Below are 22810 nucleotides of genomic sequence, written 5' to 3'. Positions count from 1 at the left end.
GGTAAATTGTGGGAAAGCTTGATATGAAACATATTTTAATTATTAACTACTTATGTGTAGAACTGTACATAGAACTGTAACGTGGTTCCCCAGTTTAGCGTTACATTATAATTCACAATTTTTATAGAATTTTCATGGCAATTACAATTAAGTGAATTATCTGAACTGAATTACAATTTAATTGTGATTACCACAGCAAAATATTTTTTAGATTACAATTATAATTACGCCATAATTGTAACTGATTATCAATTACGCAATTATAATTGACCCCAACCCTGCCTACAGCTGCTGACAAAGGTTGATGTGTATGTAGTGGAGAAGAGGGAAAACTCATTGTTTCACATACTTGCCGAGTCGCGCTAACATCCTTCAAATTGTGTGAAAGCAAAGTTAGAGACAAAAACACAGTCGCATTAAAACCAAGCCACAAATACAAAATCCAGAGATGAGCAACTTTTAGCACGGGGGGGGGGGCACAGAAAGTCGATTGATCTGAGGGTCACCTGATCAATATTCAAGTCAGCATTCAGAATAATGACCAGTCTGAGCATTAACACAATAAACTGTGTTTTATGTATTTTTTGTCATTTTTTTTCGATTTTTCTTTTATTTTGTGTGTTTTTTAAGTCATTCAATATGAGTTTTTTTGGTCATTTTGTGTGTTTTAGTCATAATTTTGTGTATTTTTGTTGTCACTTTGTATTTTTTGTCATTTTGTGTACTATTATTTACATTTTGTGTATTTTTGTTGTATTTTTGTCATTTAGTTTTGGGTTTTTTCTCATTTTGTAAGTTTTTGTTGTCGTTTTATGTGTTTCTGTTGTGACTTTTTATGTGTTTGTTGTATTTTTGCTGTCATTTTGTGTGTTTTGAGTAAGTATTTGTATTTTCTTTGTCTTTATTTATTTATTTATTTATTTATTTTTGTCATTTTGGCAAATGATGGGCATGAGAAATCGCAATTTGCACAAATAAGCATGTAATATTTTGACAATAATGAGTCAACATATGTGACATTAGGTTGGAAAAGAGGTGGAAAGGGTTTGTAAGTGCCAAAAATGTCTTATAAGTGATGAAAATAAATGAAAAGATGGCAATTTCGGTGTAGTTGCAGAAAAAGTGTGAAAATAAGCAAAAATGGGCTCAAACAGGTACAAAATATTGTTGTTTCTTGAAGGCATCTGGCAATCCTCTCATAGTGTCCTGACCCCAAGGTTGAGAACCCCTGCCTTTAAGCACTTCTAGATATTGATCACTGCACATGGGCTGCAGCTCCAGAAATGTACTTCACACCCATTCCAACCTATTCAAACCACCACAGCAGGGAGACGTGTACGTTCTCAGTATGAGTATTTGATTAACCAATATTTACCTTGTGTCTAATCTGCAACTAGTTACATTTTATAAAACATTTCGTTGTATTAATAAACAATAATGTCAGGAATTTTGTGTATTTTTTTTTAATTTTTTGTCATTTTATTTATTTTTTTTTCTCATTTTGTATGTTTTGGTGTTTTGTGTGTTTCTGTTGTGACTTTTTATGCGTTCTTTGTAATTTTGTATGTTCTTGCTGTCGTTTTGTGTGTTTTTGGAGTAATTATTTGTATTTTCATTTTGTGTGCTTTGGTTACATTTTGGTTGTCATTTTGTGTATTTTTCCTCTCATTCTGTGTGTTTTTGTGTATTTGTGTTTTATTTACATTTGTGTTTCATTTATAGCCGTCTTGTGCATTTTTGGAGATTGAATATTAAAAGGAAGAATTGAGAGTATTGTGAAGTCAACGTATATCGCTGACAGGATCCTTTTCATGTGATTAAAGTCACAAGGTTCATTGTGTTTTCAACAAATGGGTTTTTTTCCCCCAGAGAGACCTTCCAGAACATAACAGCTATTGTAACTGTGAGAACACTCTCAGGGAGACTTACTCCACATCTCGTTTTTTAATCGTCTTTCCGGATCCTAAGACCTCTGCCACTCGGGACACAATGGGATCGTAGTTCATGCTGGCAACAGCCACCACCTCCTCGCTCCTATAGACCAAACAATGGGAAAAGAAATCTGAAAATCAGATGCTGAAACTATTGACAAAAACACTTATTACCTGGTGTAAAACGCCACAAATCGCAGATCGTCCAGGTCGCCTTGTATAATCACGTCATCGAATCCATCGCCATAACCTGCAGACGTAGAAGATCTTATGAGGGTTTTTTTTTTTTTTGGCATCTCAATCAAACGCAGACATAATGTATTAACGCCACACACGGACGTGTTTGTAAAATAGAATAAAACATTTAATTTGACCTCAGTAATAGAGCTGATCTGATATGGAGGACGAGGAGTGCCACAATTAAATAAATAAATACATTGTTCATTAATTAATTAATTAATTAATTAAAAACGTCAATAATTATTTAAATGTGCCAATATTTAATTAAATCCATTTTACATTTCATTTTCAATCTGAAAAGTATAAAGTATAAAAATTTCCCTTTTTAGTTTATTTATTTCATGATCTGGTGTTGCAGCACTTCATGAATTAATTTGATCTGTCAAACTCGCTCGTCACAGTCTGTTGGAGGCGGTTTCCTAACACTTGATTGGTTACCTGCACATCAAGTCAAGCTCAATCGATCCCTGACAATGGATTGAGGCAGAGCTAGTAAACATTATTGTGATACACTGGGTGGTGCTATACAATCTATACATTGGTTTTGTATGATATTCCTGTGTCTACATGCTCAGCGAGGTCTGAAATCAACTCCCTGGAAAGTTCATGGACATCCTCCATTGTCACAGCCACCAGGATTGGAAAGAGTGAAGACCAAAGCAATGGATTTTGATGGATTGACGTTAACTCCGCCCCCTCACACTTTGAAGAGCGAGTTTGACAGATAAAATTAATTCATGAAGTGCTGCAACACCAGACCATTAAATAAATATTGAAATATTTATACTTCATACTTTTCCGAATGAAAATAAAATGTAAAATTGATTTAATTAATTATTGACATATTTAATTAATTATTGACACTTTTAATTAATTAATGAAAGGTGTATTTATATATTTATTTAATTGTGGCACTCTTCGTCCTCCATAATCTCACTTTTACAAAGCGCTATATAAATCCGAGCTAATATTATTATTATTACAATTTTACTCTACGTTTACATCCCTTTAATTTTTTTAATGGTAAAATGATCATCAAGAAAACTAATAGGTAAACTTGATATGAAACCTATTGTAATCGATGTTAACTACATGTGTGTAAGCCATAGAATTGTAACTTGGTTTGATTAAATTGTAAACGACAGTTCTTATAGGATGTTCATTCCAATTCAAATTACAAAGACAGTTATCTGAATTCAATTACAATTACAATAAAAAAGATTTGTTCTAATTACAATTATAATTATGTCATAATTGTATGCAATTATCAGTTACCCCAGACATAGGCAACTGGCGACCCGGGGGCCACATGCGGCCCTCGGTCTAATTTCATGCGGCCCCCAAAAATGTAAACGTACAAAATAACAGAAAAATACACAAAACAAAAGCAAGAACACATAAAAATACAAATAATTACAACATTGCAGAAAAATACAGTAAAATACAAGAGAAAAACAGAGAAAATAGTCCAAAAAAACACAAAACTACAACAAAAATTAACAAAACGACAACAGTAATACACAAAATTATGCAGGAAATATATACAATTACAGAAATTAACAACAAAAGTCCACCGAAAGGCAAAAAAAACACAAAAATGACTCAGCAAACCCACAGCACTAACAAACAAGCAAAACAACAACGGAAATACATAAAAATTACTCTAACAAATGCAAAATGGCAGCACAAATACACAATATGACTCCAAAAACATGCATTTTACAGGAAAAATACACAAGAGGATTACAGAAATGCACAAAATGTCTCAATACGAGCAAGACAACAACAAACATACACAGAATGAGAGAAAAACACACAAAATTACTATAAAAACTCGTTGTTCTTCCCTGTATTAATGCTCATTATTCTAAATGCTGACATGAATGTTGACCATGTGGTGCTCTGATCAAACACATTTTTGTGGCCCTGCTGTGATAAAAGTTACCTACCTCTGAATTACACGATTACAATTACAATTGAAACCTACCCTTGTTTACATTATATGACTTATTGTACTGCAGTAAGCCACAAGGGGGAGGTACATGATGGTGATAATCCAGGCCTCATGTCCGTGATGACTTGGTGGTGATGAAGTGAACACATAACACTTGTGATTATTTGTATACAGTTTGAAGGTACATTCCTATCCCAGATATATCCATGTGACAATGGGTTGGCTGACATATGGTCATGTGACTTAAACTGCAGAAAAGTTTTGTGCATTGCATTGTGGGATATGGAGTCCTGTAGAACAGTGGTTCTCAAGCTTAAGGTCAGGACCCTATTTGTTGTCATGAAACACTGTGAGGGGGTCGCCAGATGCCTTCAAGAAACAGAATATTCTTTTAATAATTTGAGCCAAGTTTTGCTTATTTTTTACCCTTTTTCTGCAACTGCACCAAACTGGTCAAATTTTAACCTTTTTCCATCACTTTTTCGTACCATATTTTTGCTGTTTTAAATGCATTTTTTTCACTTTCAAGACATTTTCGGCACTTATAAACCCTTTCCACTACTTTTGTCAAATATGTTGACCAATTATTGTCACTTTGTAGCTCTTTTCATCCACATTTTATGTTTATTTTTGCCAATTTAACCACATTGACAATTTGCAACCGCAACCCCCAAAATAAAGCTTCCAGAGACCAAGGACCCCCACTGTACTTGAAGGTGGTTGAACACAGACATGAACATTGAAGAACAGTCATGTGGAGACAGGGTCATCTATTAGGGGGAATAAAGGGGAGAGATTTTTGGGGTCCATCCATAAAGTCAGCAAAATGATGGTCCATTGTTCTATGAATCTGTGATAACCACATTTATTTATTTATCTGAATAATATCCACTGTTATCCAGGAAATGTATTATTTGCACCATAGTATATAGTCATCTTAAAGATGTAAATCCTTGTTTTACTCAGAAATAAAATGGGTTAAAAGTGACCAAAAATGCTGGAAAAGGTGGTGAAATGGGATTTTAAAAACCAAAGAAATTGGTTAAAAGTGGCAAATTAGAGTGGCTAAAAACAGACAGAAAAAGTGTCAATATTGGCTTAAAAGTGGCAGAAAATAGTAGGATTATTTAGCTTAAACTGACAAATAATGGGCATGACAAATCATGAATGTGAACGACCCCCTCGCAGTATCTTGTGACAGCTAATGGGGTCCTGATCCAAAGGTTGAGAACCCCTGGTGTAGTCTACTGGGTCAGATAGCACAGAGAACATCTCACCTGCATAGCGAATGGTTTTGCCAAACATGGCTGACCAGAAGTAAGGCACAGTTTTGATCTCGGAGGCTCTGCCCATCATGCTGAGAGCTGCTACCCTTCCTGTTAATGTGCAATAGAAGACAATTAGTAAGAAACATGGCTTTAACACCAGTAATGGTCCATTACTGTGTCATACCGACCGTGTACGTGAGCCATTTGCCAGTGAGGGATGTTCACTTTCTTATTGCGTGGTGGGAAAGGGAACATGACCACGTCTCCTCCTGCAAACACCCCGTCAACGTTGGTCTGCATCGTCTGGAAGGGGGGGGGGGGGTTGGGGTCAATTACATTTTTCAATTGCAATTACATCTTCAATCATCCATGTTCAATTCCAACTCAATTATGATTACGGTGACCAACGTTTTTTCCAATTGCAATCGCAATTACAATTATTGTATTTCCCCTAAACGTCAATTGCAATTACATTCTCAATTCCTAAAGTTCAAATTAAATTATAAACCTATAAAACGTAACATTCCTCTTATGTCAGCTTTCTGTTAGCATCTCTTACAATAACGACCCATGTCTTAAATCAGCTGTAAAATACACTAAAAAATCATCTAATTTGTTTTTAATTTCTTAGTTACCTTTTTATGCTTCCTAATCCATGAAAACATTGGCATCAATATTTTTGGTATGGCCTTTTTTCTGTCAGTATGCCCTTCAATTTTTTATTTAAATTTTTTTTTAAATGGTAAAATCATCCTCAAGAGAACTGACGGGTAGTTGATATGAAACATATTTTAATGATTGTTAACTACGTATGTGTAAGCCATAGAAATGTAACATCGTTCCCAGTAGACCTGGGCAATACATCGAGAGTCAAGATATATCGAGATTTCTATTTTGAGGATATAGGAAATTCCAATCGCCTGTATCGATATATTTTTATTTTATAGCTTTTATTTTTATTATAATACTCATTTTGGGAGTCACTACATTCTCTACTTCTCAGAACAGCATGAAAAGCACAGTTGGATCGATTGCTGGGTACGTCCTAACCCTAAACAAGCCACACTACAGAACTGTCGCGTCAAGTGTCAAAAACCAAAATTTTCCAAATCTCTACGAATATTTATCGTACAAGAATGATGCTTACATTTCTGAAAAGCTCATCTCAAGTGGAGTATTTTATTTTGTAGGACCGAAGCTGTACGACCTAGCAGTAGAAAGATCGGTAGGGGTCAAAGTTAATGACGTTACCAAAAAAAAAAACTTTTTCCCTATAACTTGGCCACAAATTTAGACATAGTGCTCAGACTGGTACCATTGAACAACATTTCCATTCAATGTGTGACCTTGACCTTCACTAAAGTTCATATTTAAGGTCAAGGTCAGTCTTCTGTTTTCTCTGCATTAGATAACTAATTTTCAATTGCCAAATACGTATTTGCCTTGCGAATACAGGTCTTGCCTAGTTCAATATGACTTTTTTTGTTCATTTGGTGTGTTTTAGTGCTAATTTAGTGTATTTTTGTTGTCACTTTGTATTTGTTGTCATTTTGTGTACTTTTGTTTACATTTTGTGTATTTTCTGTCATTTACTTTTGTTTTTGGAGTAATTAGTTGTGCAAGTTGTGCAATTGGATTAAAATTAGTTTTTTTTTGTTGTCATTTTGGCAAATAAAGGGCATGACAAATTGTGAATGTGGTAAAATTTAAATGACTGTCACTAACACTAACCCTCACCATTACTGAACAATTTCTCATTCTAATAAAATAATCATTGTGCTACAACAGCCGCCATCTACCTTACCAAATTCTGTCTTAAAACCAATTATTCGAAACTTAACATGTTTGTTTAAACATATTAAGGGTTTGTGTTTAACACCAATGCAACAGCATAACCATAATGGATAACATATTCATACTTAATACAATATTTGACAATACATGCATACCATACATAATTATCCTCAAAATAGAAATCTAACCAGATTTAGCCTTCAAAACACTTTCAAATATCATGCTGTTGCATTACTAATTTTGCTTTTTCCTAATGGCTAAAAAAAGCAAACACACCTTCAAATACAACCTCATTTAACCATCCATGAAAAAGCTACTTAACCTCCCACTTTTCTATAGCAACACATACTTCCTACAGGCACTGCACTAGCTGTAATAAATGATCAGTTAAGAGATAACAATTGTAATTGACCCCAACCCTGACATGAACACATCAAACACACTTCACCTCACGTTTACACACAACCTTATTCACTGTGATGAAGCCTTTGGAGTCCAAGTGGATGCCGCTCTGCTTCAGGAAACCAGTCGCAGGAACGCTTCCTGCAGACAAGGTGGAGTGGGTTAAACATGCTCACACACACACACACAGAGGACAGTTTTCATCACCTGCTCCGATGACACACACATCAGCACGCAGGACCTTTCCACTCTTCAGTACGACCTCCTTGAGCTACAAGACAACATCAAAAACAGGTGGACTGTTTTCAGAATTAAATCGGGATTTTAATCAAAAATTACATCATATCTAGGTCTCGAATAATAAACCTCTTGTTTTGCCACAAAGGTCTTCGATGCTGTTTTGATCATATCATAATGTACATGCTTGAGGCAAAGCTTTGACAGTTACAGCCAACAAGGAGGTCACATTTTCACTGGTGGTCTGTTTGCAGGATTACATGAAATTGTGTTTTTGAGTCATTTTGTGTATATTTACTGTGTATACTTTGCTTATTTTTACCCTTTTTCTGCAACTACACCAAACTTGCCATATTTTAACGCGTGATAGGCCGATACATCAGCTGGCCGATATTATCGGCCAATTTTTGCATTTTTTACGTGTATCGGCATCGGCCGATGCAGGCTGCTGCGTTCGCCGATCCGCATTATATACAGAGAGCAGAAATATTTTTTACTTGTTCTTGTTCTACATCACCTGTTTTTAATATTTGTTAAACATTTTTTACTCATTCTTATTCTGCATCACCTGTTTTTAATATTTGTTAAACATTTTTTACTCATTCTTATTCTGCATCACCTGTTTTTAATATTTGTTAAACATTTTTTACTTGTTCTTGTTCTATCTCACTTTTGTTAATTTCAATAAATGTTCCTTTTTTAACAAATTGAGTTGCAAACCATTTGTTATCATCATTGCATAATTTTTATGATGTAAATTGAGGGAGCAAAAGTAGTATCGGCTCCAAATATCGGCTCAAGAAAACCGGCAGTCCGCATAGGTCATCGGCTAAGGCTGATGGAAAAAAAATCGGTATCGGCCCTAAAAAAATCCATATTGTTACATCCCTAATTTTAACCTATTTTCATCACTTTTTCATGCCATATTTTTGCTCCTTTTAATAAATTTTTTCTACATTACTCCATATTCTACCACTACTCCGTCAATTTTAAATGCCTTTTCTGCAATTTTTCGACACTTTTAAACCCTTTCCACAACTTTACCTACCTGTTGCATATGTTGACCCATTATTGTCACTTTTAACCTCTTTTCACCATATTTCATGCTTATTTTTGCCAAATTAACCCCGTTTATGATTTGTCATGCCAGTTTAAACTAATTGTTCCTACTTTTTAAATTACCGCACAATACCCCAACCCCATTTTTGCCACTTTTAAGCCAATATTGACACTTTGAACCCTTTTACCACTTTTTCTGTCTTTTTTTGGCCACTCTAATTTGCAACTTTTAACCAATTTGTGGCCATACCAGCCTGTCATTGCCCGATCCCGTTAGATCTTGGAAGCTAAGCAGGGCTGGGTCTGCTGAGAATTGGCAGTCACCCAAGTGGTATCTGTCATTGTGTCCTTGGGCAAGAATAATCCCTTAATTCTGTAAAGTGTCTATGAGTGTCCAAAAAAGCGCTATATAAAATTGATGCATTACTATTAATTTCTGTGGTTTTTAAAATTCCATTTCACCACCATTTTCGGTCACTTTTAACCCATTTTGTTTCTTTAATCAACAGAAAGGATAAGCAAAAAAATCACCAGGTCAGGCAGTGTCTCTCACTTTCTGAATACCTGTCCATGATGGCCAATCATCTCTGACACCTCGTTCAGCATGTAGAACTTCACCCTGTTGGCCTCAAACAGCTGCAGAGACACAGGAACCACAGCACAGGCATTAAAACAGGAGCACTAAGTAACATCTGGATTCTCATGTGTTGATGCAATTGATTGCTGCTAATGGGAGGATCTTTTTTTAGGATTTTTTGATGAATAGAATCATGTCTTGGAGAAAGCTGGAGATAGGTTCTCAGCAGTGTTGGGGTCAATTACAATTGTAATAGCGTAATTGATGTACTTCCTGCGGCAGCTGAAGAAGTTCAGTCTGCCAACAAAGATGATGGTGAACTTCTACAGCTCCATCATCCAGTCCATCCTCTGCTCCTCATCACCATCTGGTACGTTGCAGCTACGGCCAAGGACAAGGCCAGACTGCAGCGTATCATCCACTCTGCAGAGAAGGTCATCGACTGCAATCTGCCCTCCCTCCAGGACCTGTACGCCTCCAGGATTTTGAGGCGTGCAGGAAAGATTGTGGCTGACCCCTCCCACCCCGGTCATAAACGGTTTCAATCTCTCCCTTCTGGAAGGAGGTTTCGGTCCATCAGGACCAGAACCTCCAGACACAAAAACAGCTTCTTTCCCTCTGCCACCATCCACATGAACACATCCCCAGTCACCCACTGAACCCCCCCCCCCCCACCCGATCATCCCCTCCATGATGACATTATCTGCTGCACTGTATATATATATATATATATATATATATTTATATTTATCCTTTTTATCCTTTATTCTCTATCTATCCTTTATTTATCCCTCATCCTTTATATTTATCATTATTATTATTATTGTTGCTGGGTTGTTTCTTTGTTTTTTGTTTTTTTTTCGTGCACCAACTACCAAGACAAATTCCTTGTACTGTCCTTAAAACTGTACATGGCCATTAAAACATTTCTGATTCTGATTCTGATAATTAATTACAATTATGACATAATTATGTTTAATGTCGACGGTTAAGATGGCAAAGTTTGCAAATGTTTTACTTTTGAAATAAAAAAGAACAAAAAGAACAAAAATATAACCTCACAGAGCATGAGTTGCAATATTTTAATAACTATTTGACAATTAATAATGTCATTGTTATTTTAAATACTAAAGGTATGTTTTGATTATCAATGAATCTAATAGTGTATATAAAATCAATGTAGAACTACAACATAGGGTGAAAATCACAATATGGGTGGAAATGAGCTGCATGGCGGAGGTCTGCGCTCTCAGTGCTTTCCTAGTTACAACTGTAATTGTAATTGAAAAATATCTGTTGCTGTTGTAATCGTAATTGAAATGAGTTCAGATAATTGACTTTGTAATATTAATTGGCATGAAAATTCTATAACATATCTCATTTACAATTTAAAGGGCCCATGTCAAGCTAAATTGACTTTTCTGTGCTTTAAACATCATAAAGTGCTATTATGGTTTCATACACATGTCTAAAGTGTGTTTTTTTGCTCCTTTCTTACTACAGGGTGAGCCCAAACACCTCGCTACAATTTGATGACACGTTCCCACTTTGATGACAAATTTGACGCGGCACTGAGCTGGAGAAGCCGCGCCTCCAGGAAGCTCTCTGCTGTGATTGACATGTAAACAAACACGCCCACAAAGGTGAGCATTTCAGCATTCTTCGCGCAGTGCTATGTACAGTATGTATTTTCTACAATTTATGTATGTACCGGCAGATGCCCCGCCCCCACGCTCTGTCTCATGTTTATAAAGCAGCATGAGCTCAGCTATGGAGTGGGTGGGAGGAGGAAGTCAGTGTCCCGTCTATAGACACGCCCACTCATGAATATGCATAAGTAGGCCACAAATCAGCCTGTTTGTGTAGAGTTGCTCAAGAAAATGACTTTTCAGAGGCTAAAACTCTGGAAAACAGGCGAGTTTGGGAAAATAAACCTCAAATACTATGTTTTTGGGGTTCTTAGAATAAATGGAGATGGGTGAAAAATAGCACGATATGGGACCTTTAATTAAATGCAAAACTGTGAAACCATGTTACAATTCTATGGCTTAAAAATATTGAAATATGTTTCAGATCATTTCCCACAACCTGTCAGTTCTCTTAAAGATAATTTTACCATTTAAATAAATGGAAATCGAGGGTATAATTGCACCAAAACAAGCTCAGACACCCACACCAAAAATACTAATACCAATATTTTCATTGATTAAGAAAAATATTAATACCAATATTTTCATTGATTAAGAAGCCTAACAAGGTAACCACGAAATCAGAAACAAATTGGATGAAAAATGCCCGTCACCATAATCATAATCGAGTTGTAATTAAACATGGATAATTGAAGGTGTAATTGTAATTGAAAAATGTAATTGACCCCAAACCTGGTTCTCAGAGGTCACAGCTTGATCTAAAAAGCCAAATTTCCCATGAGTCTGAATTACGTACAGTTTAATTTATTCAGACAACTTTTTTTTTGAGGAAATTTACTTTGATCTCCTGACATGTTTCAACTGTCAACTGCCAGTATTCTTCAGAGGCGTCTGCTGATCGCTTTGACACGTCCTTGACTTCCACGTAACAACTTCAGCAAGTTGTCGGAATAAATTAAAACTTATCATATCATTCAAAAAGAAGACAACGTGAATATGCTGGTATTATTATGCTGATGTTACTACCTTCATTATGGCTTTTCCCACTTTTTCCCCGAGAGCTTTTTTGAACGTGACAGGCTCGATGCCGATGACGGAGACGGAGTGGGCCTTGTCTGTGAGAGCTGCAGCCACCTCCATGCCTGTCCACACAACCAAGTACATCACATACGCAGCACATAGTGAAGGCTGTAGAGGTCAACGAAAACATCTTTAGAGCACACACTGATTATGAATGTTTGTGTAAAACGTTATTTTGACAAAATTAGAGGCTGGACAAATAACAGCAGTGCAGTAAAGTAACAATACGTCTATGTAGGAGTGGAAAGCTGTTTATTAACGAGTAAACTAGTAGTAAAAACTTCACTAGTACTACTAGTAACCAGGGCTGGGGTCAATTATAGTTGTAATCATGTAATTGATAAATAAGTTCAATTATGGTGTAATTATAATTGTAATTGAAATTGAAAAAAAATCTGTTAATATTGTAAACATAATTGTAATGGAAATTCTATAAAAACAGTCATTTACAATTTAATCAAACACAAACCTGTGGGACCATGTTACGGTTCCATATCTTACACATACTGTATATCTCCAGAATATCTGTCAGTGTTTTTGATTATAGGCTATGTAACCTAAACCTTTTTTATTCATTTAATCTAATGAAAGTTTTTACTATCATTAGATAGCTACTATTAATGATATCACTATTATTACTTATTTATTTTTGTATAAAATATTTACTGTTTTGATCAACTGTTAAATGTATACTGTGTGTGTGTGGGTGTGTATGTGTGTGTGTGTCTATCTATATTTTGTTGTATTTATTATTTTTTAAATATTGAATTCTTGTATTGTCTGCTCTGCTGTATCTGTCATTTTATGTAAGTTGAGGACCCCCTCGAAAACGAGATGTTCCATCTCAAGGGGCATATCCTCCAATAAATAAATAAATAAATATGTAATGAACATTTATTAAAATGTGTTTCAAATCAACTTTTCAACATGTCTTTTGAGGATCATTCTACCATTTAAAAAAAACCCCAGGTGTATAGTGACAGAAAAAAAGGCTCAGACGCCCCCATCAAAAATATTAAAACCAATATTTTTATTGAGCAGGCAGCCTAACAAGGTAACCAAGAGATTAAAAACAGATTGGATGACGGATTATATTTTTTAAGATGACATTTAAGACATGCGTCAAAACTGACCTGTTATCATAAGAGATGCAAACAGAAAGCTAACACAAGAGGAAGGATACGTTTTAGGGGCTTATTTAATAAAGGCTCAGTAAGAGAACTGATTGGTCAGGAGGCGGAGCTTTATGCTGGCTTGAATCTAATCCAGCATTTAACCTACTCCTGATCAGGTTAGCTGTTCAGCCTAAATTATCATGGAGATATACGCATTAAAAAGTTAAACAGTGTCGTAGTACAGCACACACCAAATAAATCCCAAGAATATGTAAAAGTAAAAAAAACCTAAACTCAATTTCTGTTAATGAAATAATACATTTTATCTTTGGTTGCAACATTTAATTGACACAACGGTCAGATATGTATCTCACCAACAAACGATGTTCCCACAATGACGGCGTTCTTGTTGTTAGCTAGCTTCGCTACGCTGTTAGCATCTTCAGGTGTCCTGAGGTAAAAGACATTTCTTATGTCTTTGCCCTTGTAGTTCATTGGTTTTGGTCTTTCAAGACAAAAATACAATAAATTTCAGGTCAGGTTACGATATCAAATTTTTTTTTTACCATGTAACCAAAAATGCTCCTTACTTGCTTCCTGTGGCAATAAACAATTTCCGGTACTCCATTCTGAAGCCATCTTCAAAGGTGACACACTGTGTTTTCACATCGATTGCCACAACCTAAAACAAAGCTGGTTACACTTTCACACCAGCAGGACATTCATTACAGTAGAAAATAATGAACAACTCTGTTTTATGAGGTAAAAAGAGAGATATTTACAATTATCAATATATATAAAGTTGCAAAAAAGGCCAATCCAAAAAAAGTAATAGAATAAAACAGGGGCGTCAACTCATTTTAGTTCAGGGGCCAAAGACGGAGTACCAATATAAAAAACAAGTGGTAAATTATTATTATTAATTTTTTTTTTTTTAATAAAGTAACCACTTACATCTATAAAAGTGTACAGTATGTTTTATGAAAATAAAGTGCAATCAACTTCATCTAAAATGCATTGAGGAGTGAGGTAGTTTAACAAGATCTGATGTGGTTCACTGACACCTAGTGACCGGATATTTACATGCTATGCATATGTTAGCAAAATTAAATGTTTTTTAATTTAAAAAATCAATTTGGACATTTTTTGGATTCATACGATTATCGCGCCGTGAAATATTGCAATATACAGTATCATCAAATCATTTTTTTTCCTACACCCTTCTGTGCCCCCTTTTTGTATCCATCACACTTGACAGTGATACAGCACTGTTTGTATCCAGCATCCATTTACTGAACATGTGAAGTATGTTTTTCTTATTTCCCGTGACCTAAATTATCAATTAAATGAATAATTTAGTAACAAATATTATGATTCAAGCTCTCACCTCTTTTTCTGTGAACAGTTCGATGTCGTGGTCCTGCAGGAAGTCGGTGGAGCGCAGTCTGAGCTGCTCTGCTGTGCTTTCTAAAGACTAGAGATCAGTGAATTAGTGCTGAGTAAGGAACTAAACGCAAAAGACAAATCCACAGAAGCCATCTTCCACCCTGGCTTCTTCAAGGGAAATGTGTCTGCGTTGGTGATTACTGTCGTCGGAAACCAACAGAAAAGATTGTATTTATTACTATTGGGACTAATAAGAGAGTTCAGGTGAATCCACGCGTGTATGCACTGGATTCATTAAAGTCCTGTTGCTTTAAAGTCACACTGACCAAAGCAGCTCAGTGCTCAGTGTGTGCTGTTCAGCTCTGTGTACAAACCTTACTCAGTTTAGGCCTGTCATATGGTGGATGACGGTCCGTCGTGCACATGACGATACGATCAGTGAAGCCCTCCTGCCTCAGTGTCTCAGCACAAACCAGACCTGCTGGACCTGCCAACATGTGCAACAGCTCATGAAAAACAGTGAATAAGACACTAAATAATAACTCCAGCCAGTTATTTTTGTCTTCTTTTTGAATAATGTGTTAAAGTGTAAGTACACCCCCAGGTTTTTGCTGACCTGCCACTAGGGGGAAATTTAAAAAATGCCTTGATTATGGGCGTTGCTCCTAGAGTAGTTAAGATACGCCCAGTCACAACAGCCCCGCCCCCACAGCGCTGCACAGTTCTGCTTCTACCCATAGATTGTAAAAAGAATAGACGTGACGTCCTCCATAGTTCCCACTCAACATTCTTGAAGCCAAAATACAGCGTTTGGGGCGGTGCCATCTTGCAAATTTGACGTCATTTGGCACCAGAGTCTGCGCAGTAGGGTCCTGCGAGAGGAGCCCTGGTAACACGCCCCGCCCATTTAGCATACTGCCCAATCATCGGCTGTCAATCATTGTAATATATTATGTCAAATCCCATATTTCAACCTCAAATAACTTATTTAAAACAAACTTTACGGAAAAATGAGCACTTGAACACAATGTCGGGTGATAATAACTGATGATTACAGCAGAGTTTAGGTTTGGAAAAAAATTATGTGATGAGTATTTAACTTTACAGTTTGACCTAAGTCCCATCAGTTAACATTGAGGAGGCGGGGTTTATAACCTATACTGCAGCCAGTCAGCAGGAGGAGCTCTAAAAAAAAAAAAGCTTCACTTTTGGAGGAGCTTGTTTCGTCCATTCTTTTTACAGTCTATGCTTCTACCTAGTCCTTCCTCCCCTCTTTTATAGGAGGGGCGGGGTTAACAGTGACGGTTAGAGATGTCACTGATCTAATATCAGCCAATGGCAAAATTTTATTGCAATAGCAAATGTTCAACCCATAGAGGGCAGTCGCTCTGACATTTTAAAATTAAACATTCTAAATTAAAATACTTAAGACTAAAAAGTGGGACTAAGATCAATAAACTACATTACTTCATACCAAATCATACATGATTTCAGCAGAAAAAAGTGGTTTTAGGGTGGATTTATACTTTACGGTTTAATTTATTCTGACAACTTTTTTCAGGATGTTTACTTTGATCTCCTGACATGTTTCGGGTCCTAAACTGCATCAGTCTTCCTCAGAGGCGTCTGCTGAGTTACAACCGCTGTGGTGTGAATGCACCCTAAAAGGCTACGTTCAGACTGCAAATGGAGTTTGGACAAATAGCAATGACTGAAGATGAGGTTAGACACAAACACACCAACCTGAGCCAATGATGAGTACGTGGCTGAAGCTTGTGTTGGAGTTAATCACTGCTGAACATCGAGCCATGGGCTTTGACCTTTTCTGTGACTGGAGGGCCTGGAAATGTTTAAAGAAAGATCTGAGATCAATCAATCGTTGTCTGTTCGCCTCCAAAGACGCTGCGTTCTCATGGGGTTTACCTGCTTGTTTGCACGAATGATGACTTTGTCCTTTTCAACTCTGACCTGGAACAAACAGACACAAAGATGTTTTTAATGGCACTGCTAGGCATGATAAGGTAGCGAGTGTGTAAAGAGACAGCGGGGGGGGGGGGGTCACCTGGAAGGTGGGCAGGCTGTCCAGACCAGGGAAGTCCTCAATGTCTCCTGTTGCGATGTTGAAACATGCACCATGCCACGGACAGCGCACGTGGCCTTTAGACAGCACACCTAGAAACACATTGACGTTCGTATTCACATAAAGCACAGGTTTATGTACACTCCTGATCAAAATTTCAAGACCAGTTGAAAAATTGCCAGAATTTACATTTTTGAACTGTAAAGTAAAGCTTTAAAAATATTTTGTCTCACTGTCATTTCTTCTTTTTGCATTTTGAAGCTCTACTTAGAACCTTCACAAGATCCAACAGTGTAAAATGTACATTTTTAAAATTGTTCAATTCCCTGGGGTGGACACTTGGGTCCTTTTGTGTGGAGTTTGGATGTTCTCCCCGTGCTAGGTTTATTCTGGGTACTCCGGCTTCCTCCCTTAATCCAAAAAACATGAATGTTAGGTTGATTGGAGTCCATAAATTGCTCGTAGGAGTAAATGGGAGTGTGAGTGGTTGCCCTGCGTTGGACTAGCACTCTGTCCAGGGTGTACCCCTGTCTAATGCCCAACGAAAGCTGGAGATAGGCACGAACAGACCCCCCGAAGAAGAAAAAATACTGATTTCTTTGAAGAAAAAGTGCTATTAGATCAATATTGTTCCCTAATTCACCTTACAGTGTAAACAATGTATGTAATTCACTTAGAGCATCCTTAAGCATAAAGCAATAACGTTCATGTGTAGCATTTGACTTTAAGAATTGTTGAACTTCCATCATTTTGCATCATCATATTGCAGCACTGAGTATTGGTCAATATCGATACGATACGGCATCCGCATGAGTCATACATACTTTTATGACTTGTTTTGTATGTTTTCTAGTGTGGAATGTTAGAAAAGGCTTCACCAAGTGATAATACTCTAACAGAGATTTATTATTATTATTTATTATTAACCAATCAGTTAATACATTTTAACCTTAAACATAAGAATATTCTACAATTGATTAAATTAACTAAAAAATTAAATTTGAAGACCCTGAAAAACAACATTAATTGACTGCTTGAATATTGGACCGATACCTGATATCAATGTTGGATCTTGACACCTGTGAAATAAAGTTCTAAAGAAACATTTGTTGCTTTATTTATTCAAAGGGATCGTCCACTGTTTTTACAAGTTTGGCCTAAAATCTTTTAAATGTACTTATTAGAAGATCCATGCCAAACAAAATGCATCACTTTGCACCATATTTATTTAATTGCATTCAATACAGTTTTAGAGCCTGTGTCCTGCCATTTTGAAATCATGTGACTGATGATGTCACACGGTCCCACCACCTGTAAACATCCCATTGTTTTCTATTGGGGTGAAATATTCAGTCTGTTTTTAGATAATTTAGCAGCTTTTTTGGTCAAAATGACAACTTGTGCTGCTCTAAAAAAACAGGAAAAGTCAAATATGCCGATGTAGACCTTTTCTGTTTACAGAAAGAAAATAAAAACTGTCCAAAGAAATCTGTAACCACTGGGGTTGGTAGTAGACAATGAAGCAGAGAAGAAGAGCTCTTCTAAGGGACCTTTACTCTCTCTTCATCAGTGTGCAGCTGATGCTCTGGTGGCTAAAGTTAGCGAGTAATCACGGACTATTGAAGATGCACAAACCCTGAGTATAGAAGTCCTTTTGGGTGGGAGTCCTTCAACAGTCCGCAGTAAAAACAGTGGAGAATCCCTTTATGATTGTTACTAAAAGTCTTTCTCACCTTTGACCAGTGGGGCTCCATAATGTGGGCATTTGTGGCCCATGGCTGAAAACTCCCCATGTTCTTTGATCAACAAAGCTCGGCCGCTCCCCAGATCTACCTCTCGCATTCTGATGGCAGACAAATCCACAAAGATTTGAGCTGTTACTATGACACATTTTATCAATCATGTGCAAAAGCTCCAGAGAATATTTACATCTAAGCGTATGAATGGGTCACTTTAAAGGTGTGTGAAGGGGGCGTATTCCTCATAGATCAATGAATGAAACATTATTTACCACAAAAAGAGAGAAAAAAGGTCTAAGCACTGCATTTTTACGCATTGCATTGTGGGATATGGAGTCCCGTGAACAGATACAGAGAAGTGTTTGTTTGTTTGTTTGTTTGTTTGTTTGTTTAACAGAATAGGAGAATAGTGGTTGGCTTGACTACATTTTTATTCTAGTTTGTTCCCGGTATTCTTATGATATCAGAATGAAGTGAAAACACTTTTCTGCACTTGTCGCTGCCATTCAACATCCCACAATGCAATGCGCCAAAATTTATACAACGCTAGTGTTTACAGTGGCGATGAAAACAAACTTTCTGGGAGCAATTTCAACCTTTTTCTCTTTCTTTTTGGAGTAAATGATGTTTGATTCAATGTTGTATGTGGCCTATACTCTGGCTGTGTTCGAAATCGCATACTACTCATAATACTCCTACTACTCATACTACTCATACTAACATACTACTCATAATACTCATACTACTCATACTAACATACTACTCATACTACTCATACGAAGACAAATAAATCAAAACTAGTGGGTAGTGCGTTCACATTAGATAGGAGGGATGTGAATCTTTGGGTGTCTCACAATTCGATTTAAAATTGATTCTCGATTCAAAAATTGATGCAATTGATAGTGTGTTAAGGCAAATTATGGCATCAAAACAATACAGTTTGTATAAAGCAATTTGAAATAAACTGATTCCAATGATGTAATCACACAAAGGCAAACTTAAGACAAAAGGTAACATTTATTCATGCTAAACAAATAAAAACACATACACTCCTTGTGCTATCTAATATCTATGTAATACATTGTAAGTTGTCTTTTTGTGCATTTTTTGTATGATTATTGTTTTTTGTTGCCATTTTAGTGTGATTCTTGAGTCATTTTGTGTATTTTTGTATCTTTTTTGGTGTAGTTTTGTACATTTCTGTTGTCATTTTGTGTATTTTTTGTATAAATATTTAGTTTTGTGTATTTTGAGTCATTTTCATATTTTTGTTGTGGTGTCAGGGAGAAATTTGCTCCACAAACACACACACAAACACACACACGCACATACACACAGACGCACGCACGCAGAACTTCCGTGCTTTTATAGAGAAATTACAACAGCAACTATTTTTTTCAATACAATAGCAATTATAATAATGTCATAATTGTAATTAATTATCAATTACACGATTACAATTATAATTGACCCCAACCCTGGTGTGTAGTACGTAAGTATGCAATTTCGAACACAGCCTATGATTTGATCAGATTAGCAGGGTTAGCAGCTTTAAGATTCATAACTTGCATTTTTAATGGTTACTTTGCTAACTCACTGTCCGTTTTCCAGATCTTTCACGTGGCACACAGATGCCTCGATGTAGTCCCGTGACTTGTGGTGCAACGGGAGGGGCGTGGTGTCGTCATCAGAGCTGTGTCCCAGAGCTCCATTAGGCCTGCAGTCAGCAAAAGGACTCGCCTTGCCATTGGGCGACAGCCCGTCCACCTCTTTTTCTTTATCCAGGAGAGAGAGTTCCACTTTAACTTCAACTGCATAACACAAACACGTCTCTGTTAGACAAAACACATCGGGTGTAAACATGTTTTTTAGTCCTATAGGTAGAAAGTGTCAATCTTTCCAAAACAAGGTAAGAGTAGAACATCACTAACGCTACCACTCATCTGTGGACATAACTCACTGTATTTCTAAGAGTCCACAACAGAATGAATCAGACTGCTCTACAGTTCAAACTGATGAAATATCTCCCAGAGGGAAGTGAAGGGTGAATTGTGTAGCAGCATCATTATTGTCTTTTGTTTGGCTCCATTAAATGTAGTTTTACAGCTGGGTAAAAGGGTCTCTAAGCTCCACATCAGCTCCACATCAAAAAATAAAGCAGCTGATCCTTCACATTCAGTATATCGAGGGGGGAGCACACAAATGTCATAGTATCTGATCCGATGGCAACAATATCAACCTTCATGTCAGCATCTAGAATATTGACCAATCTAAACATTAATACAATAATAAAAGAACAAGAGTTTGTATATTTTTAGAGTCATTTTGTGTGTTTTTGTTGTTTTGTGTATTTTTAAAAACATTTATTTTGTACCATATTAAATTTCTCAAATTTTTGTGTATTTTTGATGTCCCTTTGTGGGTTTGTGTTTTTGTTTTATGCATTCCTGTTCTCCTTTTGTGTATTTCTGTTGTCATTTTAAGTTTTTGAATTCATATTGGTGTATTTTACATGAACTTTTCTGTATTTTTTTGTGTTTTTCTGTCATTTTCTGTCTTTTTGGAGTATATGTATGCCAATTTGTTGTAGTTTTGGGTTTTTAAAGTCATTTTTGTGTATTCATGTTGTTCTTTTGGTGTTATTATGTGAGTTTAGGATGTTATTTTGTTAGTTTTTGTAGTCGTTTGGTGTTATCGGAGTAATTTTTGTGTTTTTGCATTCCTTTCATGTATTTCTCGGTCTCTTTTGTGTGTTACTGGAGTATTTTTTGTGTATTTTTGTAGTTGTGGGATTTTGCAGTCATTCATTGCATGTTTTTGTTGTCCTTTTGAGTATTTTCTGTCCTTTTGTTTATTTTGGGAGTCATTTTGTGCATTTACTTTGAGGAGCCACACAATATTTGATCGAGGCCTGCATCTGGCCCCCGAGCCATGCTGACTGCGCAGTGCAACAGACAGAAATCTGAGTGATTTGGACGTTTTAGTTTTTTTTCCTCTTTTTGAGCAGAAGCGGCTTCTTTCACCACAGTCAAGCCTTTGCTCTTTCCTCCCACTGCAGATGGAAATACCTCAAAGAGCTGCAGGTTTGGAGATGATAAGACAAACCCCCAAAAAAAAAAAAAAAAAAAAAAAAAAAATAGACAAATCCAAAACATCCCATTTTATTCAACCTCTTAACACATACATATGGAGGTCATATTATTGAAATCAGCATGTCTTAATTAATGGTCGACGCTTTTGTGCTTATATTTGTTAACATTAGGAAATAGTTATGTAACATTTTTTTTGGTTCAATGCAGCAGGCTTTATCTGTTGGGCTGGAAAAATGCACCGATCATCTGGTTCTTACACAGTACGGTAATCTGGCTGGAATTTTCTCCTGCTGAGCGAGTCTTAATTAAAATCAATGGAAAATCCTAAGGGTGAGAGCACATACAAGAGAAAAGAAAGAGAAAGGTTTCCACTGCTGAAAAGAATCTCTTGATGCAGCAGCGAGAAGTTACTACGCTGATTTGTCTACATTTAGATTACTCTATAACTTTTGACCTTATATTGTTGTGCTAATGTAGAGGTTTTAAAGCTTGACACTGTGCCAGTTTACCCCCAGACTTACAGTATTTAGGCTGAAATCTCCTGTGGGTGTTTATGGCTCACAGAGAACCTAGAGAACCCCCCCCCCCAAAAAAAACATGCTAAACTCGCCACTTTCCCGCCATAAAACACCAACATAACCTCAATGTCGCAGACATTGTTACTACCACATGACTTTCCTCTATCCTTTATCTTTTAGGTTTGATAAAAACTTTCTTTAAAAAAAACACAGTGTGGAGTTAAAATCATGTCCAAACCTCACAAAGTCACAAAACGAGTTTTTACTCAAGCTCAACGAATCACAAACAAACTCAGTGTGGTTTGTGAATACAAAACATCCAAATACATTTAGTTTTCCAAATAAGAAACGCACCTACCAAACAAATACATCATATCTTACACATGCAAAAAAACATCAATTCAATTACAAAAAATGATCCACGTTATCCACAGGTTTTTTTGGCTCTTAATTAACATTAGTTAAGGCATTACTAAACATAAATTAACAGTTTGATATTATCATAATAATAATTATAGTGCATTACCTAACATTAACTAACATACTCGTTAATGCATTAATAAGCATTAAGTCACTGCTTATTAATGCATTAACTGGTATGTTAATGTAAATATAATATTATTAAACTGTTAATTAATGTTAGATAAGGATAGCAACTCACATTATAAAGCATTTATTCATGCTTAGTA

The 22810-nt window shown here is 36.3% G+C and overlaps 1 protein-coding gene across 5 annotated transcripts in view; it reads right to left on the bottom strand.

Annotated features, from left to right (window-relative positions):
* The window catches only part of aifm3 (AIF family member 3), a 39474-nt gene that overhangs the window by 3059 nt on the left and 13605 nt on the right, over nt 1-22810 (bottom strand). For 2 of the 5 annotated variants that reach the window (XM_028457387.1, XM_028457386.1), the window contains 18 exons: nt 20109-20322; nt 18506-18615; nt 16755-16864; nt 16616-16660; nt 16436-16532; nt 15067-15179; nt 14694-14780; nt 13897-13988; nt 13681-13811; nt 12138-12253; nt 9450-9521; nt 7797-7860; nt 7636-7730; nt 5582-5696; nt 5403-5501; nt 2106-2181; nt 1930-2034; nt 350-370 (listed from right to left, as the gene is read on the bottom strand). In XM_028457387.1, coding sequence (XP_028313188.1) covers nt 350-370; nt 1930-2034; nt 2106-2181; nt 5403-5501; nt 5582-5696; nt 7636-7730; nt 7797-7860; nt 9450-9521; nt 12138-12253; nt 13681-13811; nt 13897-13988; nt 14694-14780; nt 15067-15179; nt 16436-16532; nt 16616-16660; nt 16755-16864; nt 18506-18615; nt 20109-20322 — 1762 coding nt within the window. The remainder of the gene's footprint in view (nt 1-349; nt 371-1929; nt 2035-2105; nt 2182-5402; nt 5502-5581; nt 5697-7635; nt 7731-7796; nt 7861-9449; nt 9522-12137; nt 12254-13680; nt 13812-13896; nt 13989-14693; nt 14781-15066; nt 15180-16435; nt 16533-16615; nt 16661-16754; nt 16865-18505; nt 18616-20108; nt 20323-22810) is intronic. The other 3 variants (XM_028457388.1, XM_028457389.1, XM_028457390.1) reach the window with 3 other exon arrangements.

Source organism: Gouania willdenowi, chromosome 9, assembly GCF_900634775.1.
Source record: "Gouania willdenowi chromosome 9, fGouWil2.1, whole genome shotgun sequence".
NCBI classification, from domain to species: Eukaryota; Metazoa; Chordata; class Actinopteri; order Blenniiformes; family Gobiesocidae; genus Gouania; species Gouania willdenowi.
This window is presented reverse-complemented; position numbering and strand designations above follow the sequence as displayed.